Here is a 20306-nt window from a genome sequence, read left to right on the forward strand (position 1 = left end):
TCGTTTACCTCAAGTGCACCGATGGTTACAAGAACAAGCCACCTACACTTTACACAAACCCATTCGACGCAAGTTTTCCAGAAGTCGCACCCAAGTGGAAGGCATCGATCATCAATGGCAAACCGATTTAGCCGATGTCTCTCATTTGGCCAGCTACTATCGCGGCTACAAATATTTGTTTTGTGTCATCGACGTATTTTCTAAATTTGTCTAGCTCGTGCCATTGACTTCGAAATCGAGCAACGAATTAGTGCGAGCCCTGGATCGGGTGTTGAAACAAAGTGGTTGTCACCCTCTTTGATGGCAAACGGACAAAGGCACCGAATTTCTGAACCAAGCTTTCCAAAAAGAATTAAAGAAACGTGACATTCATTTTTTTACTACCGAGAATCCTGAAAACAAAGCCAGTATCGTGGAACGTTTTCAACGCACCTTGAAAGAACGCATGTGGAAATATTTTACGCATCACCACACTCTCAAGTACATCACCTGGTGCAAGCGTACAACCAATCTTACCATCGAAGCATTGGACGTGCCCCGCAAGAAGTGACTCCCGACAACGAAGTGCTGGTATTTGAGCGCCTGTTTGGTACGTCCCCGACGAGGGCTGCCCCCAAGAAAAGTGGAGAGTTGACCGTAGGAGACTGGATGCGCATTGGCAAAACCAAACGCACTTTCGACAAAGGTTACTTACCTAACTGGACGATCGAATTGTTTCGTGTCACTGGACGAGTGCATGGCCGTCATCCTGCCGTCTATAAATTGGAAGACATGAACGGAGAAGTGCTCAAAGGAACGTTTTATTTGCCCGAGTTACAACGTGTCACCAAAAAAGAAGACGACGTGTACGACATCGAAAGCATTCTCGAACGCAGAACCCGTAAAGTGGGCAAACGACGTGTCAAAGAAGTCAAAGTACGTTGGAAAGGATATCCACCCAGTTTTGATTCTTGGATCGACGCTTCGTAAGTCATCAGCTATAAAAAGAAGTGACCGTCATGCCCTTTCACACAGACGCAGTTACGTCGACCACTCCTTCACCCAGTTCTTCTCTGCAAGATTTACAAAAACAACCCTTGTGGGTGTGGTGTGGAGAACGTGTGCCTAAAACGAAAATCGTCTTTTTCTGCCAAATCTTCGTGGTGTATTGTGTCATCGGTGTAGCCATTGCCAATTTGAGTTTGCAACAAGGAGACAAACAATTGTGGACCATTTTACTGAGCAGTGCATCGGTTACCTGCTGCCTAATTCCTCCCTGAAATTCTCCTTGAACGGGAACAACAACAACAACAACCCCATTTTGGATGGAGACACTCCTCTGATTTCCAGTAACCCGTCGTACAGCCATATAAATGTGGAATTATGAGCCACCCTAACCAATTGTACTTAACCTTACCCAGTGACAGTTCCATGGAGGTGTTTCCCAATAACACTGTGTGCTATTACACGGCCAAATTACCTCTGGCAATCCAATTAGATCACGAAGCCCATTGGGAAGTGGCTTTAGTGGAAATCATTCATCCGACACAATTCCTCAATGTCCTTCCCAATTAAAGATTTTTTTCAGTGGAAGTTCATAACGAGCAAATGCAACAGTACTTGAATACACATGTAAGATATGATAACAAAATACATAACTCAGAAACTCAAAAGTCGACTTACCGGTTTATCATTCCCCCATGCATTTTAGTGGTCAACATTTGGTAAGCACCATTCCTTCAAGGTTTAATGGCGTGTTTCTTAAAGCTTTGGAGAGTGTCAGAAGAAGTGTCACCCTGGAGTACCATAAAGTAGCTCGTCGCCTCCTAAAGAAATTTTCTGAGGGGAACAAAGTGTTGTCTGTTTTCTTTTGTCCTGAATTGTTTGACATGTTGGGCGGGGACATGCAGATGAGGATGAAAATGATCAAGAAAAATGAATTACGAGTCATTTCTGACAACGATTCTTTTGCCAAGTTTTTTCGTTCCCCGGTAGAACTGAACCAAGGACTGAATTTGATCTTTATGTACTCCGATGTAGTGTAGTACAACGTAGTGGGACACACCTCCGTACCTTTACTGCGTGTCGTTCCTTTCAAAGTGAATTCTGCCACGGTCGCTGACGAGGAAGGTGAAAACACTTATCACGTTCACCGCTAATTTGTACATCCTGGCTATTTGCCCGTCAGCAAGTCTTATTTGGACATTGTCAACATTGCTATAAAAGGAGATCTGGGACAAAATATTCCATTCACCAAATGGAAAGTCACGGTAAAACTCCATTTTCGAAGACTGTTCTCTAACGACTCGTAAGTCATGTATCCAGTGTACCGAGGCGTTGTTCGACAGCGAGGACACGGTTTAGGAGATATATTAAAATCAGCCTTTCGCTCGGTGGATCCGGTGTTGAAACCGATGGTGATGCGAGGATTGCACGCCTTGACAGATGCGGCATTGACACACGGTAAAGAATTTCTCCAAAATGTCATCATGACAAACAAAACCCTAAAGAAGCCTTCTTGAGAGCTGGCAAAAATGTCTTGTTGCTAACGGGCAAATACATTTTAGGCCGACGATAAACACATATAAATGCCCTGCACGCTGACGTGTCAGGCATTCTCGCTTCCTTGAAGCCACAGCAATGACAAGGCAGAAAGAGACGACGAAGAAAACACACCTTCACCTAATTTCACACTTCTAAAGCCAGAAAGACAAAGAAAAGAAGAACGGTTCGAGTCTTAGACGTTTTTGATTATTAAATTATTGAGAAACAGAAAAATGATGCACCGAGGGGCATGCGATTGTTCCAAGTCGGAATTGGATCTGTTTGCCATGCCACCCACCATGATGACGATGAAAGAATCCCAATGGGTTGAATTTCACCCTTCTCCTTTTTGACAGATTCCGCTCCCCTTGAGTTTGAAATCAAAGGACAGCCCGATGATTACATCGATCTGAACAGCAGTTACTTGTATTTGAAAGTCAAAGTTCTTGATAAGATTGGAGGTGCTATAGATGACGAGAAAGTAGCTCCCGTCAACAGGTTCATGCATTCCTTGTTCAGTGGAGTGGACTTGTGCTTGAATAACAAACTAGTCAGTAGCAGCATGGATACTTACCCTTATCGTGAATACCTGGAAAATTTCTTGACGTACGGAGTAGACGCCAAGAACACTCATTTCAATGCCTGTGTGGTATGGAAACCGGACGATGAGGGCGAGTTTGAAGAATTGGAAACGGATTCAAGCAAAATACCACACAATGAGGGATTGGTAGAACCAAGAGACAAAGTCAAAGAGGGAAAGAGTTTAGAACTGATGGATCGCTTGCATTTGGACATGTGGTTGCAAGAAAAGTATTTACTGAACGGGATGAATGTCCGCTTGAGACTGAATCGTAGCAGTACCACTTTCCATTTATTGGCTGATAGTGCCGATTACAAAACCACCATCCAAGAAGCCAGACTATGTACGACGCGTGGAAGTGTTACCTAAAGTGAGAAACGACATCAGCCACACTTTGAGCAGAACGGACGCCAAGTATCTATTCCCACTGGACAGCGATCCATGATTGAAGATCATCTGTTCCAAGGACAGTTACCCAAACGTTTAATCCTTGGTATGGTCAAGAATACAGCCTTCAACGAAGTCCACAATCAAAATCCTGTCCGCTTTCAAAACTTTGACGTGTCCAAGATTGAAGTCAGTCGCGATGGCAAGACCTTTTGTACCCGTTCGAACCTGACTTTGACAAGAAGAATTACTTGATGTCTTACTTATCCCTGTACGAAGCCACGGGGCAATTAGGAACTAACTCCAGTCATGGCATTACGTACGAGGATTATGCAGGAGGTTTCGCCTTGTGGGCTTTTGATTTCACTCCGGACCAAGGCAGCGACGAGGGACATTTCTACCCTATAAAATCCGGTCAGATTCGTGTGGAACTTCAGTTTGCAGTTCCTCTACCCCAGACGGTCAACGTCATCCTGTATGCAAAATTCGATATTACGATAGAAATCAACAGTTTGAGAGAAGTCATTCTAGACTATTAGAAGCCATGGAAGAATGTTATCCCTCTTTACCTAGTGGAGAAACTTTGGACAGGGAATATGAGGAGACCATGAAAGAAGAATCCCAAGACAAAGACGAAGAAGTTATGATGAAGTCCAGATGGCCAGAACAGGAGGCCCATTTAGTCTCCTGGGAGATAAAATTAAGGAATTGATCAAGAAAGATTGCTATGGATGTCAAAACGATCATCCCAGTCAAATTCAACACGATATATATCTGATGCTGAGTCAAGAAGAAAAACTGGACGAATATCTGGAAAAAGCTTGGAGTCTCATCGAGATAGAATTCGTGTTTGATCAGTGGTATAAAGGCTTGTGTAAATATTCTTCTCTTCCATTAACGTCTCTGGAGATCCGTCGCATCGAAACTGTCGTGAACCAGGGTCCGAAGTCGGAGCTCGTACACCTTTACTTGACAGACATTTTCCAAGAGAAAATCAGGATCGAATTGATCATTTATCATCACCTGTGAAAAAAAAAGACCATGGATACCTGGGAACTTTATTATCTTTTGAACCACAGTTCGTACACTGCTTCTTGGAATCATGTCGTATGAGCTAAAGATAAACTCCCTCATCGCAAACCTCAAGACCATCAAGCTTATGTGATCAACACGGACGACAGTCACCTCCCAGGAATATACTGGGTAGCCGTCTACTTTCTTCAAGAAGGATGTGTGGAATATTTCGATTCGTATGGATTGCCTCCTTTGGAAGACGATATCATTGACTTTATGAGAAGAAATGCTCAGACCACCCGATTCAATAATGTGAAATTACAAGGCACAGATTCCTTGGTGTGTGGACAGTACTGTGCGTATTTTCTGCATCATCACGGTCTGGGCTATTCATTAGAACATTTAGTGAATAATTTTGTTCGTCATTCTTCTTCTAGAAACGATGTGAAAGTAGATAATTGGTTCTGTGACCATTATACTTATCTTTTGTCTTTAGGTAGGTAACGTAGTGTCCATCAATGGCCCAATGACTTCCAACAGTGGAAATCACAATTTCATTCACAACGTTGTCAACCCTGTTTAAAATAGTGTTAATTGAAGAAAAAAAATGTTTGTTATTTGAAAAAAATGTTTAATGTTCTATTAAATGGTTATTGTTAAAAAAATTGGTTACTTGTTAGTGTTAAGTGATTTTGAATAAAAAATGTGTTTTGAAAAAAAAATGCCTTTGTCTTTTGTTTTGCTATGGGTAACATAATTGATGCTCTTTGACTTCTCTCTATCCCTCCCATGACACTAATTTAGGGTTCCGAATCGAAAACCGTATGGATGTTTTCCTTCACGTCCGCGCTTTGACCATAAAAACGGGGAAGTCTCCAGTCTGACCATCCATTGTCGACTCATCCTCCTACGAAGATGTGCTCAAGATTAGCCAAATTGAACGAAGCCTACTTGAATTTGCATCGTGTTAGACAAAGTCTGATACCGAAGCCTGAAGAGATAGAAAATGTTAGAATGTTAAAAGTCACTGAAGACCTGATAGAAGAGCTCTTCAGAGAAGAAATTAACAGGGAAAAAGAAGAATAGACGGAGACGTACAGACTTCAGAAACAGCCGAGAGAACACAGAGATCAGCAACAACAACAGCAGCAGCAGGAACCTGAACCTGACAGAGGCTATGTCGACTGTCGTGTCGTCACCAAAGAGTTCTCCTTCTCTTTTTGAGAAAGCCTGTCGTCAGAGGAGGCCGCAATCTTAGAGCCTAAAAAGATTGTCATAGCTCCTCGTTCACACAAAAAACCCAGCCCTTTTCAGGGCTACCCATACTCTAGAAAAGAAATAACAATCCATTGCCTATGATAGTTTAGAAAACAAATTAGAAGTGCGTTTATAAGCACATTAATTCTTTATCTCGGCTAAAAAGTGAGTGTATAAGCATTTTCTTTAAGTGGTTAGTCAAAATTCTTTAAAATAGTGATGGGTTGTACAAAGTGAGTGTTTCTTTTAAGTCCGCGCGTTTTTCGGTAATGATCTAGGTAATATATGTTTAGGGTCTGGGGATGTTTTCCTTCACGTCCGTGCTTTTCATATAAATACGAAATCGCTAGGCAGTTTGACTACCCTTGTTGATTGATCAAGACTACAGAATGAACACCAGACTTGCAAAGATTTTGGAACTCCAGATGCACCTGGAATACGCCAGGCGCATCCTGGACGAACTGGCCATAGAACCTGTAGAAGAGGCAGCAAGAACAGAGGAAGAGGAAGAAAAGAAGGAGAAGGAAGAAGAGGAGGAAAAGACAAAAAGGAATCCTGCCTCACGTAATGGTAAAACCTGTGTGCGAGGTGAAGCCCATGGTGATGGAACCTGGACAGGCACTGGCTACACCACAACAACTACCAGCGCCGCAGCCTCTACCACCACCACAACCAATACCAGTAAGGATGCTAAAACCAATAGTGGCACCGCAAATTCAGCATCCTAGAGTGAGGAATAGAAGAAGGGAGAGGAGAGCCTATCAAATTCCAGAGACAGAGGAGTGGGGTGCTGAAGCGAATCATCCTCCCTCTGCGCTCCCAGCCACAAAAGTAAACTGGGAGAACGATTGGAGACTTGGAGACTTAGATGTGTCTGCGGTGCCAGGCCAGGGAGATGCCAGCATTAGATAGGTGCATCAGGAGTTAAAAAAAAACGAAAGAAACAGCCCTTTTCAGGGCAAACCAAAACTCTAGACAAGAAAAAAGAATTGAATTTGACAATGTGTAAATGGGGAGTAGTGTGAATATAAAAACTCACTCATTACCTGGAATGATTTGTGTGTGTGTGTGTGTGTGTGTGTGTGTGTGTGTGTGTGTGTGTGTGTGTGTATGTGTGTGTATATATGTGTGTGCTTGTGTTTGTAAGCAATCAAGTAAGTTTGTGTGGATAGTATATTATTGGGGTTTGTAAGTTGCAAAGTATGTATGTGTGAATAGTAGAGTGTGTGGTTATTGAACCATCCCTTCTGTGTGGATGGTATGTGTTGGTTTTGTTTTTATTTGCTGCTTAGCGTGTGTGTGTGGATAGTAGATCATGGTTATGTATTTTGTTGCTTCCCGTGTGTGGATATTAAATTTTGGTTATGTTTATGCTGCTTAGCGTGTGTAAATAGTAGATTATCGTTATGTTTTTGATGCTTTACGTGTGTGGATAGTAGATTATGGCTTTGTTGTTGCTGCTTAGGGGTATTTGGATAGTATATTTTGGGTTTGATTTTGCTGCTTCGAGTGTGTGGATAGTAAATTTTGGGTTTGATTTTGCTGCTTGCCGTGCGTGGATAGTAGATAATATGAGAAGAGAAAAGTAGGGGATGTTTTCCTTCACGTCCGTGTTTTACATATAAATACGCATAGCGTTCCTCATTCGCGCCATCTACGGAATAACTGAAAGAAGAAGATGTCAGCAGCTACAAACCTGTTCAGCAATTTAAAGGAAACATACTATTGGATGATAAATAGTATATATATAAATATATTGGAAAGAATTGAAAGATAATGGAGGATAAGAAACACTTTGGACTTTGCTTACAAACTAAAAGTAGCCATGGAGACGATAGAGGAGATCATAGAAGAAGAAGTGAAGAAGTTGACGGGGTTCATTAATCCACCTTATGTCAGAGTTGAAACTTTAAAAGAGGCTATGGATAACATTATAGAAGTAAGGTGTTTTTTGGAAGGCATGGTGAAATGGTCAGGTTGGCCATTTGTTAAAAGAGGTCTTGACAAGCTGAAGAAAGCTGAAGCACTTATGAGAAAAGTGATGGAGGAAGAAGTAAAGAAGATTAAAGACAAGTGGAGTAAAGAAAGAAAGGATAAGGAAAACTTAAAGATAAAAGAGGCCTTTGAGAAACTGAATAACAACTGGATCAGGATACAGGAGAAGTTTAGGTCTATGGGTCATCCTGACTGATTGCCAGAAAATGAAAAGAGGAAGAAGAAAGGAATTTTGGAAAGATAAGGGGATGGATGAAGAAGTGGAGGAAATAGAAGAAGAAGAAACCCAAAGGCCCTTTTCAGGGCCCGGCCTATATCTAGAAAAGAAATTGACTTTCATGCCTAATTTCATTTTTTTAAAACTTGTTTTTTAAATGTAGGGCATATGTATAATGTAAGTTTTTTTTCTGTATTCTCTATGTACAGCCCCGCTCTTTGTTCAGTTCTGTGACATCACCTGCCCCTAGTTGCTACGGTATTACCAATCTCCCCTACCGTGACGTCAGACACTATCTTTCCTTTGTCGCTATAAAGACCCATCTATGTTAAGTTTCCCCATGTTAAATTCCCCTTGTCGCTATTATGCCGGTCCTGTATCTCCCATGTTACATTCCCCTTGTCGCAATAATGCTTATTTGGTATTAACCATGTTAAATTCCCCTTGTCGCTATAATGCCTATCCTATGCTCCCCATGTTAAATTCCCATTGTCGCCAAAGGGCAACCACACTATTTTAACATCAAAGTCCCCTTGTCGCTGAATCGTCCCACTACACTACTAATGTGGTCCATGGAGCCCATGGGTATCGAAGGATTTGACATATAAAATGTTCGATATTGAATTACCACACTTAGTAATACCACACTTAAAACTACTACTGATTATACCTAAAATTACCACGCATGAAAGATAGACCACGTATTAAGATCGAATAATTATGCTTAAAATTACCGCACAATAAAGGTTAAATTATATCGCTTAATATTATCTTATTAAAGGTAACATTATGCCACTTAGTATTACTACATATTAAATGTAGAATTACCAATCATTCCCAACTAATTTAGCGCTATCTGATCGTACCTTCAAAGTTTCACTTGTTTCGAACCACCTTAAGTAGGGTTACTTTATTTTTGACAATAGTACAAGTTCAAGTTTTGTCTTCAGACTGTTTCAAGACATTTAGGCCAAAATGTATGCATTTTTCAGTGACCTGTATTTTGAAGAATGTTTTCGTTCCATGTTTAAAGTGAAATAAAACCACTCTCGGATGTTGGAGATTCCAATATTGAACCATTTCTACTTTAAGGAGGACACTTTGGCCGTGTGTTCCCGCAACCAGACCCATGGCCGACTCATATCCGTGAGTAAATGTAACTATCATTTGCTAATACAAATTTCATATGGAGGCAAGAATAAAGAAAAACAAAACCATTGAATAACATAAGTTTCTGAACTATTCAGATGTAAACCACAGACATTTTGCTGAAGAAATTTCAGGTAGGACTAGTGCATTTGCTTCAAAATTAGACTGTTTATGTAATGATGCCTATTACAGGACTTCGTAAGCAAATTTGGCAATAACTAACTTGCAATATGGAAATAAGACGAGAACGCATGTTTCTTGTTTTCCTTGCTTTTGGTATCTTTTGCTTCTTGATGGTCCAAACACAAATACACTTGTTGTACTTTTAATGTATTCTTCATTACACCCACCCATTCATATGCACATACAAACAACACACACACACACACACACACACACACACACACATATATATATTTTAATAGAGTGGTTATATGTCTTCTTTATTTAAATTAAATTCCTTCACTTTGTTTCTTAGCAAGGTTAAGGCTTTGAGGAAATCCTTGTATCTAAAAACTTCTTAGTAGTGAATGGGGCCACTTTAGCGACAATGGGAATTGACATTAAAAACACCCCTGGGCCACTTTGGCGACAATGGGAAATTTAACATTACGAAAACCCCTGGGCCACTTTAGCGACAATGGGAATTAACATGGGAATAGATTTTGGGCTTGTTTAGGGACAAGGGAAATTTAACATGGGAGAAAAAAGCAATTTTAGGGACAAGGGGAATTTAACATGGGAATACTGTGTGGGCCTATCTAGGCACAAGGGAAATGGAACAGGGTCGGGACCCTATTTTAATACGGTCCCGACCTGATGGGTCTATGGAAAGGGAACAGGGAAAAAATTGAAACAGGGATGGGGGCTCTTTTTTTTTAAATTAAAAAAATATTAAAAAAGGGGGTAGGCAATTCAAAGTCTATCTTTTTTCGAGAGATTGGAGTGGCCCTGAAAAGGGCCTTTGGTTTTCTTCTTCTTCTAACTCCTTAACTTCTTTATCCATCCCCTTATCTTTGCCAAAATTCCCTTCTTTCTCTTTTCATTTTCCGGTATCCAGTCCGGGTGACTCATGGCTCGGAACTTGTTTTGGATTTTCATCCAATTGTTGTTAAGCCGCTCAAACTCTTCCTTTTCTTTTTGTTTTCTTTTTCTTTTCTTTCTACAGTCCAAATGTATTTTATTATCTTGACTTGTTCTCTCATCACTTTCCTCATCATCTCCTCTGCTTTCATCATTTGGTTTAAATCCCATTTCACATAGGACCACTCAGTCCACTCCAAAATATCTGTTAAAAAACACCACACTTCAATAGCATAATCAAGGGCCTCTTTCAGTTTACCTACTTTCACATAGTCAAGTTGTATGAAGCCTCTTAACTTTTTAACCTCCTCTTCGATCATGTCCCCAATCAGATCCCTGGCAAGTTTTAGACTCGTTACTTGACTTTTGACAAAGTCCTTCGTAACTTCATGCATCCACTCCTTCTCTAGCCTTTCCACCACATAGGCTGCATCTGTCATCCAGTACCAACTATCCTTTAGCTCATTAAATAGTTCAATACTCGTTTTCTTGGGTTCTTCCGTAGAATGGTGCGAACGACGAACCTTGTGGGTTCTTATAGTTAAAGTACGTACGTGAAGGAAAACATCCACCTAAGACACAAAAATTTATATTACCTAGATTATTACTTAAAACGCGCGCACGTGAAGGAAAACATCCCCTACTTTTCTCATTTCATATTATCTATTATCCACATACGTGAAGCAACAATAAACAAACCCCAAATCTACTATCCACACACGCAAAGCATTAAAATGAAACCCTAATCTAATATCCACACAAACCAACTTAAGCTCTTACATAACCCAATAATCTACTATTCACACAAACGTACGTGAACGCTTAGAAACACACACACACACACACACACACACACACACAAGGAAAAAAGAGTCAGTGTTTATATTCACACTACTCTACATACACACATTGGCAAATCGATTACTATTTCTTTTCTAGAGTATTGGGTAGCCCTGAAAGGGACTGTTTGTTTTGAACTCCATGACACCTGGTTAATGATGGCACCTTCCAGGCCTGGCACCACATACACATCTTCTTCCCCAGTCTCCTGTCACTCTTTTTGGTGGCAGAGCAGAGGTGGGATAAGTGGCTTCAGAATCCCAATCTTCTGTCTCTGGGATTCTGAAATTTCCTCTCTCCTTTTCTTCCTCTTCTTTGTTTCTTCTCTCCTCCTCTTCTTTGTTTCTTCTCTCCTCCTCTTCTTTGTTTCTTCTCTCCTCCTCTTTTATCCTTTCCTTTTCGACGATGGCCTCCGCGGCCAGTTCATTTAATATGAGCCTGGCATATTCCAGGTGTACATGAAGTTTCAGCAGTTTTGCTAGTCTGGTGTTCATTCTCTTGATAAATCAACAAGGGTAGCTAAACTGCCGAGCGATTTTTAATTTATACTAAAAGCGCGGACGTGAAGGAAAACATCCCCTAAAACAAAATTTATATTACCTAGATCATGACCAAACGCGCGGACCTAAAAGAAACACTCACTGACTTTTTTATACTATCCATCACTATTCTAAAACATTTTCATTAAACAAATAATATACTATCCACAAACGCAAAGCAGTCAAATCTAACCCCAAATCTACTATTTACGCACGTCAAACAACAAAAAAAATATGATCATAATCTACTATCCACACAAATCTACTTCAGCACTTCCAATCACTCACACATATAAACATATACAATCACACTAGAAAAGAGTCAGTGTTTATATTCACACTACTCTACATACACACATTGGCAAATGGATTATTGTTTCTTTTCTAGAGATTGGGTAGCCCTGAAAAGGGCTGTTTTTTTGCTTGCGTGGAGTTGAAGCTAGAGCGATCTTTTAGTTTCTAAGAATGCGACGTCCTCTGACGAGAGACTTTCTCACAATAGGTCTGCTTCTTCGGAAAGAGAAGAAGAACTCTTTGGTGTCGATACGACAATCGACAAATCCTCTGTCAGGTTCAGGTTGCTGCTGCTGCTGCTGCTGTTGTTGTTCTTGTTGTTGTTGTTGTTGCTGCTGTCTCTGAAGTCTGTACTTTTCTGTCCATTCTTCTTTCTCCCTGTTCACTTCTTCTCTGAATAGCTCTTCTATCAGGTCTTCAGTGACTTTTAACATTCTCACATTCTCTATCTCTTCAGGCTTCGGTATCAGACTGTCTGACCCTATGCAAATTCACGTAGGCTTCGTTTAGTTTAGCTAGTTTGGAGCACATTTTCGTAGGAGGATGAGTCGACAATGGATGGTTAGACTGGAAACTACCCCGGTTCTAAAAAAGTCAAAGTGCGGACTTGAAGGAAAACATCCCTACACGGTTTTCGAGCCGGAACGTTTAATGAGTGTCATGAGAGAGATAGAGAGAAGTCAAAGTGCATGAATCAAAATTCTTATAGCCAAACAAAAGACAAATGATTTTTTTCAAAACACAACATTTTTTATTCAAAATCACTTAACACTAACAAACAACTCTAACATTTTTAACAATAATCCAACAATATAACATGAAACATTTTTTTCAAATAACAAACATTTTTTTCAACTCACATTATTGTGGACAGGGCTGACAACGTTGTGAATGAAATTGTGATTTCCACTGTTGGAAGTCATTAGGCCATTGATGGACACTACGTTTCCTAGCTTGAGACAAAAGATAAGCATACTGGTCACAAAACCATCGATCTACTTTCACATCGTTTCTAGAAGAAGAACGAGGATCAAAATGAGTTACTAAATGTTCTAAGGAATAGCCCAGGCTGCGATGATGCAAACTGAATCGTAGCAGTACCACTTTCCATTTATTGGCTGATAGTGCCGATTACAAAACCACCATCCAAGAAGCCAGACTATGTACGACGCGTGGAGGTGTTACCTAAAGTGAGAAACGACATCAGCCGCACTTTGAGCAGAACGGACGCCAAGTATCTATTCCCACTGGACAGCGATCCATGATTGAAGATCATCTGTTCCAAGGACAGTTACCCAAACGTTTAATCCTTGGTATGGTCAAGAATACAGCCTTCAACGAAGTCCACAATCAAAATCCTGTCCGCTTTCAAAACTTTGACGTGTCCAAGATTGAAGTCAGTCGCGATGGCAAGACCTTTTGTACCCGTTCGAACCTGACTTTGACAAGAAGAATTACTTGATGTCTTACTTATCCCTGTACGAAGCCACGGGGCAATTAGGAACTAACTCCAGTCATGGCATTACGTACGAGGATTATGCAGGAGGTTTCGCCTTGTGGGCTTTTGATTTCACTCCGGACCAAGGCAGCGACGAGGGACATTTCTACCCTATAAAATCCGGTCAGATTCGTGTGGAACTTCAGTTTGCAGTTCCTCTACCCCAGACGGTCAACGTCATCCTGTATGCAAAATTCGATATTACGATAGAAATCAACAGTTTGAGAGGTCATTCTAGACTATTAGAAGCCATGGACGAATGTTATCCCTCTTTACCTAGTGGAGAAACTTTGGACAGGGAATATGAGGAGACCATGAAAGAAGAATCCCAAGACAAAGACGAAGAAGTTATGATGAAGTCCAGATGGCCAGAACAGGAGGCCCATTTAGTCTCCTGGGAGATAAAATTAAGGAATTGATCAAGAAAGATTGCTATGGATGTCAAAACGATCATCCCAGTCAAATTCAACACGATATATATCTGATGCTGAGTCAAGAAGAAAAACTGGACGAATATCTGGAAAAAGCTTGGAGTCTCATCGAGATAGAATTCGTGTTTGATCAGTGGTATAAAGGCTTGTGTAAATATTCTTCTCTTCCATTAACGTCTCTGGAGATCCGTCGCATCGAAACTGTCGTGAACCAGGGTCCGAAGTCGGAGCTCGTACACCTTTACTTGACAGACATTTTCCAAGAGAAAATCAGGATCGAATTGATCATTTATCATCACCTGTGAAAAAAAAAGACCATGGATACCTGGGAACTTTATTATCTTTTGAACCACAGTTCGTACACTGCTTCTTGAAATCATGTCGTATGAGCTAAAGATAAACTCCCTCATCGCAAACCTCAAGACCATCAAGCTTATGTGATCAACACGGACGACAGTCACCTCCCAGGAATATACTGGGTAGCCGTCTACTTTCTTCAAGAAGGATGTGTGGAATATTTCGATTCGTATGGATTGCCTCCTTTGGAAGACGATATCATTGACTTTATGAGAAGAAATGCTCAGAATACCCGATTCAATAATGTGAAATTACAAGGCACAGATTCCTTGGTGTGTGGACAGTACTGTGCGTATTTTCTGCATCATCACAGTCTGGGCTATTCATTAGAACATTTAGTGAATAATTTTGTTCGTCATTCTTCTTCTAGAAACGATGTGAAAGTAGATAATTGGTTCTGTGACCATTATACTTATCTTTTGTCTTTAGGTAGGTAACGTAGTGTCCATCAATGGCCCAATGACTTCCAACAGTGGAAATCACAATTTCATTCACAACGTTGTCAACCCTGTTTAAAATAGTGTTAATTGAAGAAAAAAAATGTTTGTTATTTGAAAAAAATGTTTAATGTTCTATTAAATGGTTATTGTTAAAAAAATTGGTTACTTGTTAGTGTTAAGTGATTTTGCCTAAAAAAAAAATGTGTTTTGACAAAAAAAATGCCTTTGTCTTCTGTTTTGCTATGGGTAACATGATTGATGCTCTTTGACTTCTCTCTATCCCTCCCATGACACTAATTTAGGGTTCCGAATCGAAAACCGTATGGATGTTTTCCTTCACGTCCGCGCTTTGACCATAAAAACGGGGAAGTCTCCAGTCTGACCATCCATTGTCGACTCATCCTCCTACGAAGATGTGCTCAAGATTAGCCAAATTGAACGAAGCCTACTTGAATTTGCATCGTGTTAGACAAAGTCTGATACCGAAGCCTGAAGAGATAGAAAATGTTAGAATGTTAAAAGTCACTGAAGACCTGATAGAAGAGCTCTTCAGAGAAGAAATTAACAGGGAAAAAGAATAGACGGAGACGTACAGACTTCAGAAACAGCCGAGAGAACACAGAGATCAGCAACAACAACAGCAGCAGCAGGAACCTGAACCTGACAGAGGCTATGTCGACTGTCGTGTCGTCACCAAAGAGTTCTCCTCTTTTTGAGAAAGCCTGTCGTCAGAGGAGGCCGCAATCTTAGAGCCTAAAAAGATTGCCATAGCTCCTCGTTCACACAAAAAACCCAGCCCTTTTCAGGGCTACCCATACTCTAGAAAAGAAATAACAATCCATTGCCTATGATAGTTTAGAAAACAAATTAGAAGTGCGTTTATAAGCACATTAATTCTTTATCTCGGCTAAAAAGTGAGTGTATAAGCATTTTCTTTAAGTGGTTAGTCAAAATTCTTTAAAATAGTGATGGGTTGTACAAAGTGAGTGTTTCTTTTAAGTCCGCGCGTTTTTCGGTAATGATCTAGGTAATATATGTTTAGGGTCTGGGGATGTTTTCCTTCACGTCCGTGCTTTTCATATAAATACGAAATCGCTAGGTAGTTTGACTACCCTTGTTGATTGATCAAGACTACAGAATGAACACCAGACTTGCAAAGATTTTGGAACTCCAGATGCACCTGGAATACGCCAGGCGCATCCTGGACGAACTGGCCATAGAACCTGTAGAAGAGGCAGCAAGAACAGAGGAAGAGGTAGAAAAGAAGGAGAAGAAAGAAGAGGAGGAAAAGACAATAAGGAATCCTGCCTCACGTAATGGTAAAACCTGTGTGCGAGGTGAAGCCCATGGTGATGGAACCTGGACAGGCACTGGCTATACCACAACAACTACCAGCGCCGCAGCCTCTACCAGCACCACAACCAATACCAGTAAGGATGCTAAAACCAATAGTGGCACCGCAAATTCAGCATCCTAGAGTGAGGAATAGAAGAAGGGAGAGAGGAGCAAACCAAAACTCTAGACAAGAAAAAAGAATTCAATTTGACAATGTGTAAATGGGGAGTAGTGTGAATATAAAAACTCACTCATTACCTGGAATGATTTGTGTGTGTGTGTGTGTGTGTGTGTGTGTGTGTGTGTGTGTGTATGTGTGTGTGTATATGTGTGTGCTTGTGTTTGTAAGCAATCAAGTAAGTTTGTGTGGATAGTATATTATTGGGGTTTGTAAGTTGCAAAGTATGTATGTGTGAATAGTAGAGTGTGTGGTTATTGAACCATCCCTTCTGTGTGGATGGTATGTGTTGGTTTTGTTTTTGTTTATTTGCTGCTTAGCGTGTGTGTGTGGATAGTAGATTATGGTTATGTATTTTGTTGCTTCCCGTGTGTGGATATTAAATTTTGGTTATGTTTATGCTGCTTAGCGTGTGTAAATAGTAGATTATCGTTATGTTTTTGATGCTTTACGTGTGTGGATAGTAGATTATGGCCTTGTTGTTGCTGCTTAGGGGTATTTGGATAGTATATTTTGGGTTTGATTTTGCTGCTTCGAGTGTGTGGATAGTAAATTTTGGATTTGATTTTGCTGCTTGCCGTGCGTGGATAGTAGATAATATGAGAAGAGAAAAGTAGGGGATGTTTTCCTTCACGTCCGTGTTTTACATATAAATACGCATAGCGTTCCTCATTCGCGCCATCTACGGAATAACTGAAAGAAGAAGATGGCAGCAGCTACAAACCTGTTCAGCAATTTAAAGGAAACATACTATTGGATGATAAATAGTATATATATAAATATATTGGAAAGAATTGAAAGATAATGGAGGATAAGAAACACTTTGGACTTTGCTTACAAACTAAAAGTAGCCATGGAGACGATAGAGGAGATCATAGAAGAAGAAGTGAAGAAGTTGACGGGGTTCATTAATCCACCTTATGTCAGAGTTGAAACTTTAAAAGAGGCTATGGATAACATTATAGAAGTAAGGTGTTTTTTGGAAGGCATGATGAAATGGTCAGGTTGGCCATTTGTTAAAAGAGGTCTTGACAAGCTGAAGAAAGCTGAAGCACTTATGAGAAAAGTGATGGAGGAAGAAGTAAAGAAGATTAAAGACAAGTGGAGTAAAGAAAGAAAGGATAAGGAAAACTTAAAGATAAAAGAGGCCTTTGAGAAACTGAATAACAACTGGATCAGGATACAGGAGAAGTTTAGGTCTATGGGTCATCCTGACTGATTGCCAGAAAATGAAAAGAGGAAGAAGAAAGGAATTTTGGAAAGATAAGGGGATGGATGAAGAAGTGGAGGAAATAGAAGAAGAAGAAACCCAAAGGCCCTTTTCAGGGCCCGGCCTATATCTAGAAAAGAAATTGACTTTCATGCCTAATTTCATTTTTTTAAAACTTGTTTTTTAAATGTAGGGCATATGTATAATGTAAGTTTTTTTTCTGTATTCTCTATGTACAGCCCCGCTCTTTGTTCAGTTCTGTGACATCACCTGCCCCTAGTTGCTACGGTATTACCAATCTCCCCTACCGTGACGTCAGACACTATCTTTCCTTTGTCGCTATAAAGACCCATTTATGTTAAGTTTCCCCATGTTAAATTCCCCTTGTCGCTATTATGCCGGTCCTGTATCTCCCATGTTACATTCCCCTTGTCGCTATAATGCTTATTTGGTATTAACCATGTTAAATTCCCCTTGTCGCTATAATGCCTATCCTATGCTCCCCATGTTAAATTCCCATTGTCGCCAAAGGGCAACCACACTATTTTGACATCAAAGTCCCCTTGTCGCTGAATCGTCCCACTACACTACTAATGTGGTCCATGGAGCCCATGGGTATCGAAGGATTTGACATATAAAATGTTCGATATTGAATTACCACACTTAGTAATACCACACTTAAAACTACTACTGATTATACCTAAAATTACCACGCATGAAAGATAGACCACGTATTAAGATCGAATAATTATGCTTAAAATTACCGCACAATAAAGGTTAAATTATATCGCTTAATATTATCTTATTAAAGGTAACATTATGCCACTTAGTATTACCACATATTAAATGTAGAATTACCAATCATTCCCAACTAATTTAGCGCTATCTGATCGTACCTTCAAAGTTTCACTTGTTTCGAACCACCCTAAGTAGGGTTACTTTATTTTTGACAATAGTACAAGTTCAAGTTTTGTCTTCAGACTGTTTCAAGACATTTAGGCCAAAATGTATGCATTTTTCAGTGACCTGTATTTTGAAGAATGTTTTCGTTCCATGTTTAAAGTGAAATAAAACCACTCTCGGATGTTGGAGATTCCAATATTGAACCATTTCTACTTTAAGGAGGACACTTTGGCCGTGTGTTCCCGCAACCAGACCCATGGCCGACTCATATCCGTGAGTAAATGTAACTATCATTTGCTAATACAAATTTCATATGGAGGCAAGAATAAAGAAAAACAAAACCATTGAATAATATAAGTTTCTGAACTATTCAGATGTAAACCACAGACATTTTGCTGAAGAAATTTCAGGTAGGACTAGTGCATTTGCTTCAAAATTAGTCTGTTTATGTAATGATGCCTATTACAGGACTTCGTAAGCAAATTTGGCAATAACTAACTTGCAATATGGAAATAAGACGAGAACGCATGTTTCTTGTTTTCCTTGCTTTTGGTATCTTTTGCTTCTTGATGGTCCAAACACAAATACACTTGTTGTACTTTTAATGTATTCTTCATTACACCCACCCATTCATATGCACATACAAACAACACACACACACACACACACACACACACACACACATATATATATTTTAATAGAGTGGTTATATGTCTTCTTTATTTAAATTAAAATTCCTTCACTTTGTTTCTTAGCAAGGTTAAGGCTTTGAGGAAATCCTTGTATCTAAAAACTTCTTAGTAGTGAATGGGGCCACTTTAGCGACAATGGGAATTGACATTAAAAACACCCCTGGGCCACTTTGGCGACAATGGGAAATTTAACATTACGAAAACCCCTGGGCCACTTTAGCGACAATGGGAATTAACATGGGAATAGATTTTGGGCTTGTTTAGGGACAAGGGAAATTTAACATGGGAGAAAAAAGCAATTTTAGGGACAAGGGGAATTTAACATGGGAATACTGTGTGGGCCTATCTAGGCACAAGGGAAATGGAACAGGGTCGGGACCCTATTTTAATACGGTCCCGACCTGATGGGTCTATGGAAAGGGAACAGGGAAAAAATTGAAACAGGGATGGGGGCTCTTTTTTTTTAAATTAAAAAAATATTAAAAAAGGGGGTAGGCAATTCAAAGTCTATCTTTTTTCGAGAGATTGGAGTGGCCCTGAAAAGGGCCTTTGGTTTTCTTCTTCTTCTAACTCCTTAACTTCTTTATCCATCCCCTTATCTTTGCCAAAATTCCCTTCTTTCTCTTTTCATTTTCCGGTATCCAGTCCGGGTGACTCATGGCTCGGAACTTGTTTTGGATTTTCATCCAATTGTTGTTAAGCCGCTCAAACTCTTCCTTTTCTTTTTGTTTTCTTTTTCTTTTCTTTCTACAGTCCAAATGTATTTTATTATCTTGACTTGTTCTCTCATCACTTTCCTCATCATCTCCTCTGCTTTCATCATTTGGTTTAAATCCCATTTCACATAGGACCACTCAGTCCACTCCAAAATATCTGTTAAAAAACACCACACTTCAATAGCATAATCAAGGGCCTCTTTCAGTTTACCTACTTTCACATAGTCAAGTTGTATGAAGCCTCTTAACTTTTTAACCTCCTCTTCGATCATGTCCCCAATCAGATCCCTGGCAAGTTTTAGACTCGTCACTTGACTTTTGACAAAGTCCTTCGTAACTTCATGCATCCACTCCTTCTCTAGCCTTTCCACCACATAGGCTGCATCTGTCATCCAGTACCAACTATCCTTTAGCTCATTAAATAGTTCAATACTCATTTTCTTGGGTTCTTCCGTAGAATGGTGCGAACGACGAACCTTGTGGGTTCTTATAGTTAAAGTACGTACGTGAAGGAAAACATCCACCTAAGACACAAAAATTTATATTACCTAGATTATTACTTAAAACGCGCGCACGTGAAGGAAAACATCCCCTACTTTTCTCATTTCATATTATCTATTATCCACATACGTGAAGCAACAATAAACAAACCCCAAATCTACTATCCA

The 20306-nt window shown here is 40.0% G+C and overlaps 1 protein-coding gene across 8 annotated transcripts in view; it reads left to right on the top strand.

The window, feature by feature from the left end:
- LOC149803951 (inter-alpha-trypsin inhibitor heavy chain H3-like) overlaps window positions 1-20306 on the top strand; it is a 118942-nt gene that overhangs the window by 44701 nt on the left and 53935 nt on the right. For 2 of the 8 annotated variants that reach the window (XM_089953773.1, XM_089953776.1), the window contains exons 11-12: window positions 9066-9119; window positions 18450-18503. The exons of 2 other annotated variants lie outside the window; for them this stretch is intronic. In XM_089953773.1, coding sequence (XP_089809899.1) covers window positions 9066-9119; window positions 18450-18503 — 108 coding nt within the window. Of the gene's footprint in view, window positions 1-9065; window positions 9120-11144; window positions 11492-18449; window positions 18504-20306 lie in introns of those variants that run through there. 4 more of the 8 variants (XM_089953775.1, XM_089953778.1, XM_089953780.1 and 1 more) reach the window with 3 other exon arrangements.

The sequence above is a fragment of the Sinohyriopsis cumingii genome, chromosome 3 (genome assembly GCF_028554795.1).
Source record: "Sinohyriopsis cumingii isolate HCF-2022 chromosome 3, ASM2855479v2, whole genome shotgun sequence".
Lineage (NCBI taxonomy): Eukaryota > Metazoa > Mollusca > Bivalvia > Unionida > Unionidae > Sinohyriopsis > Sinohyriopsis cumingii.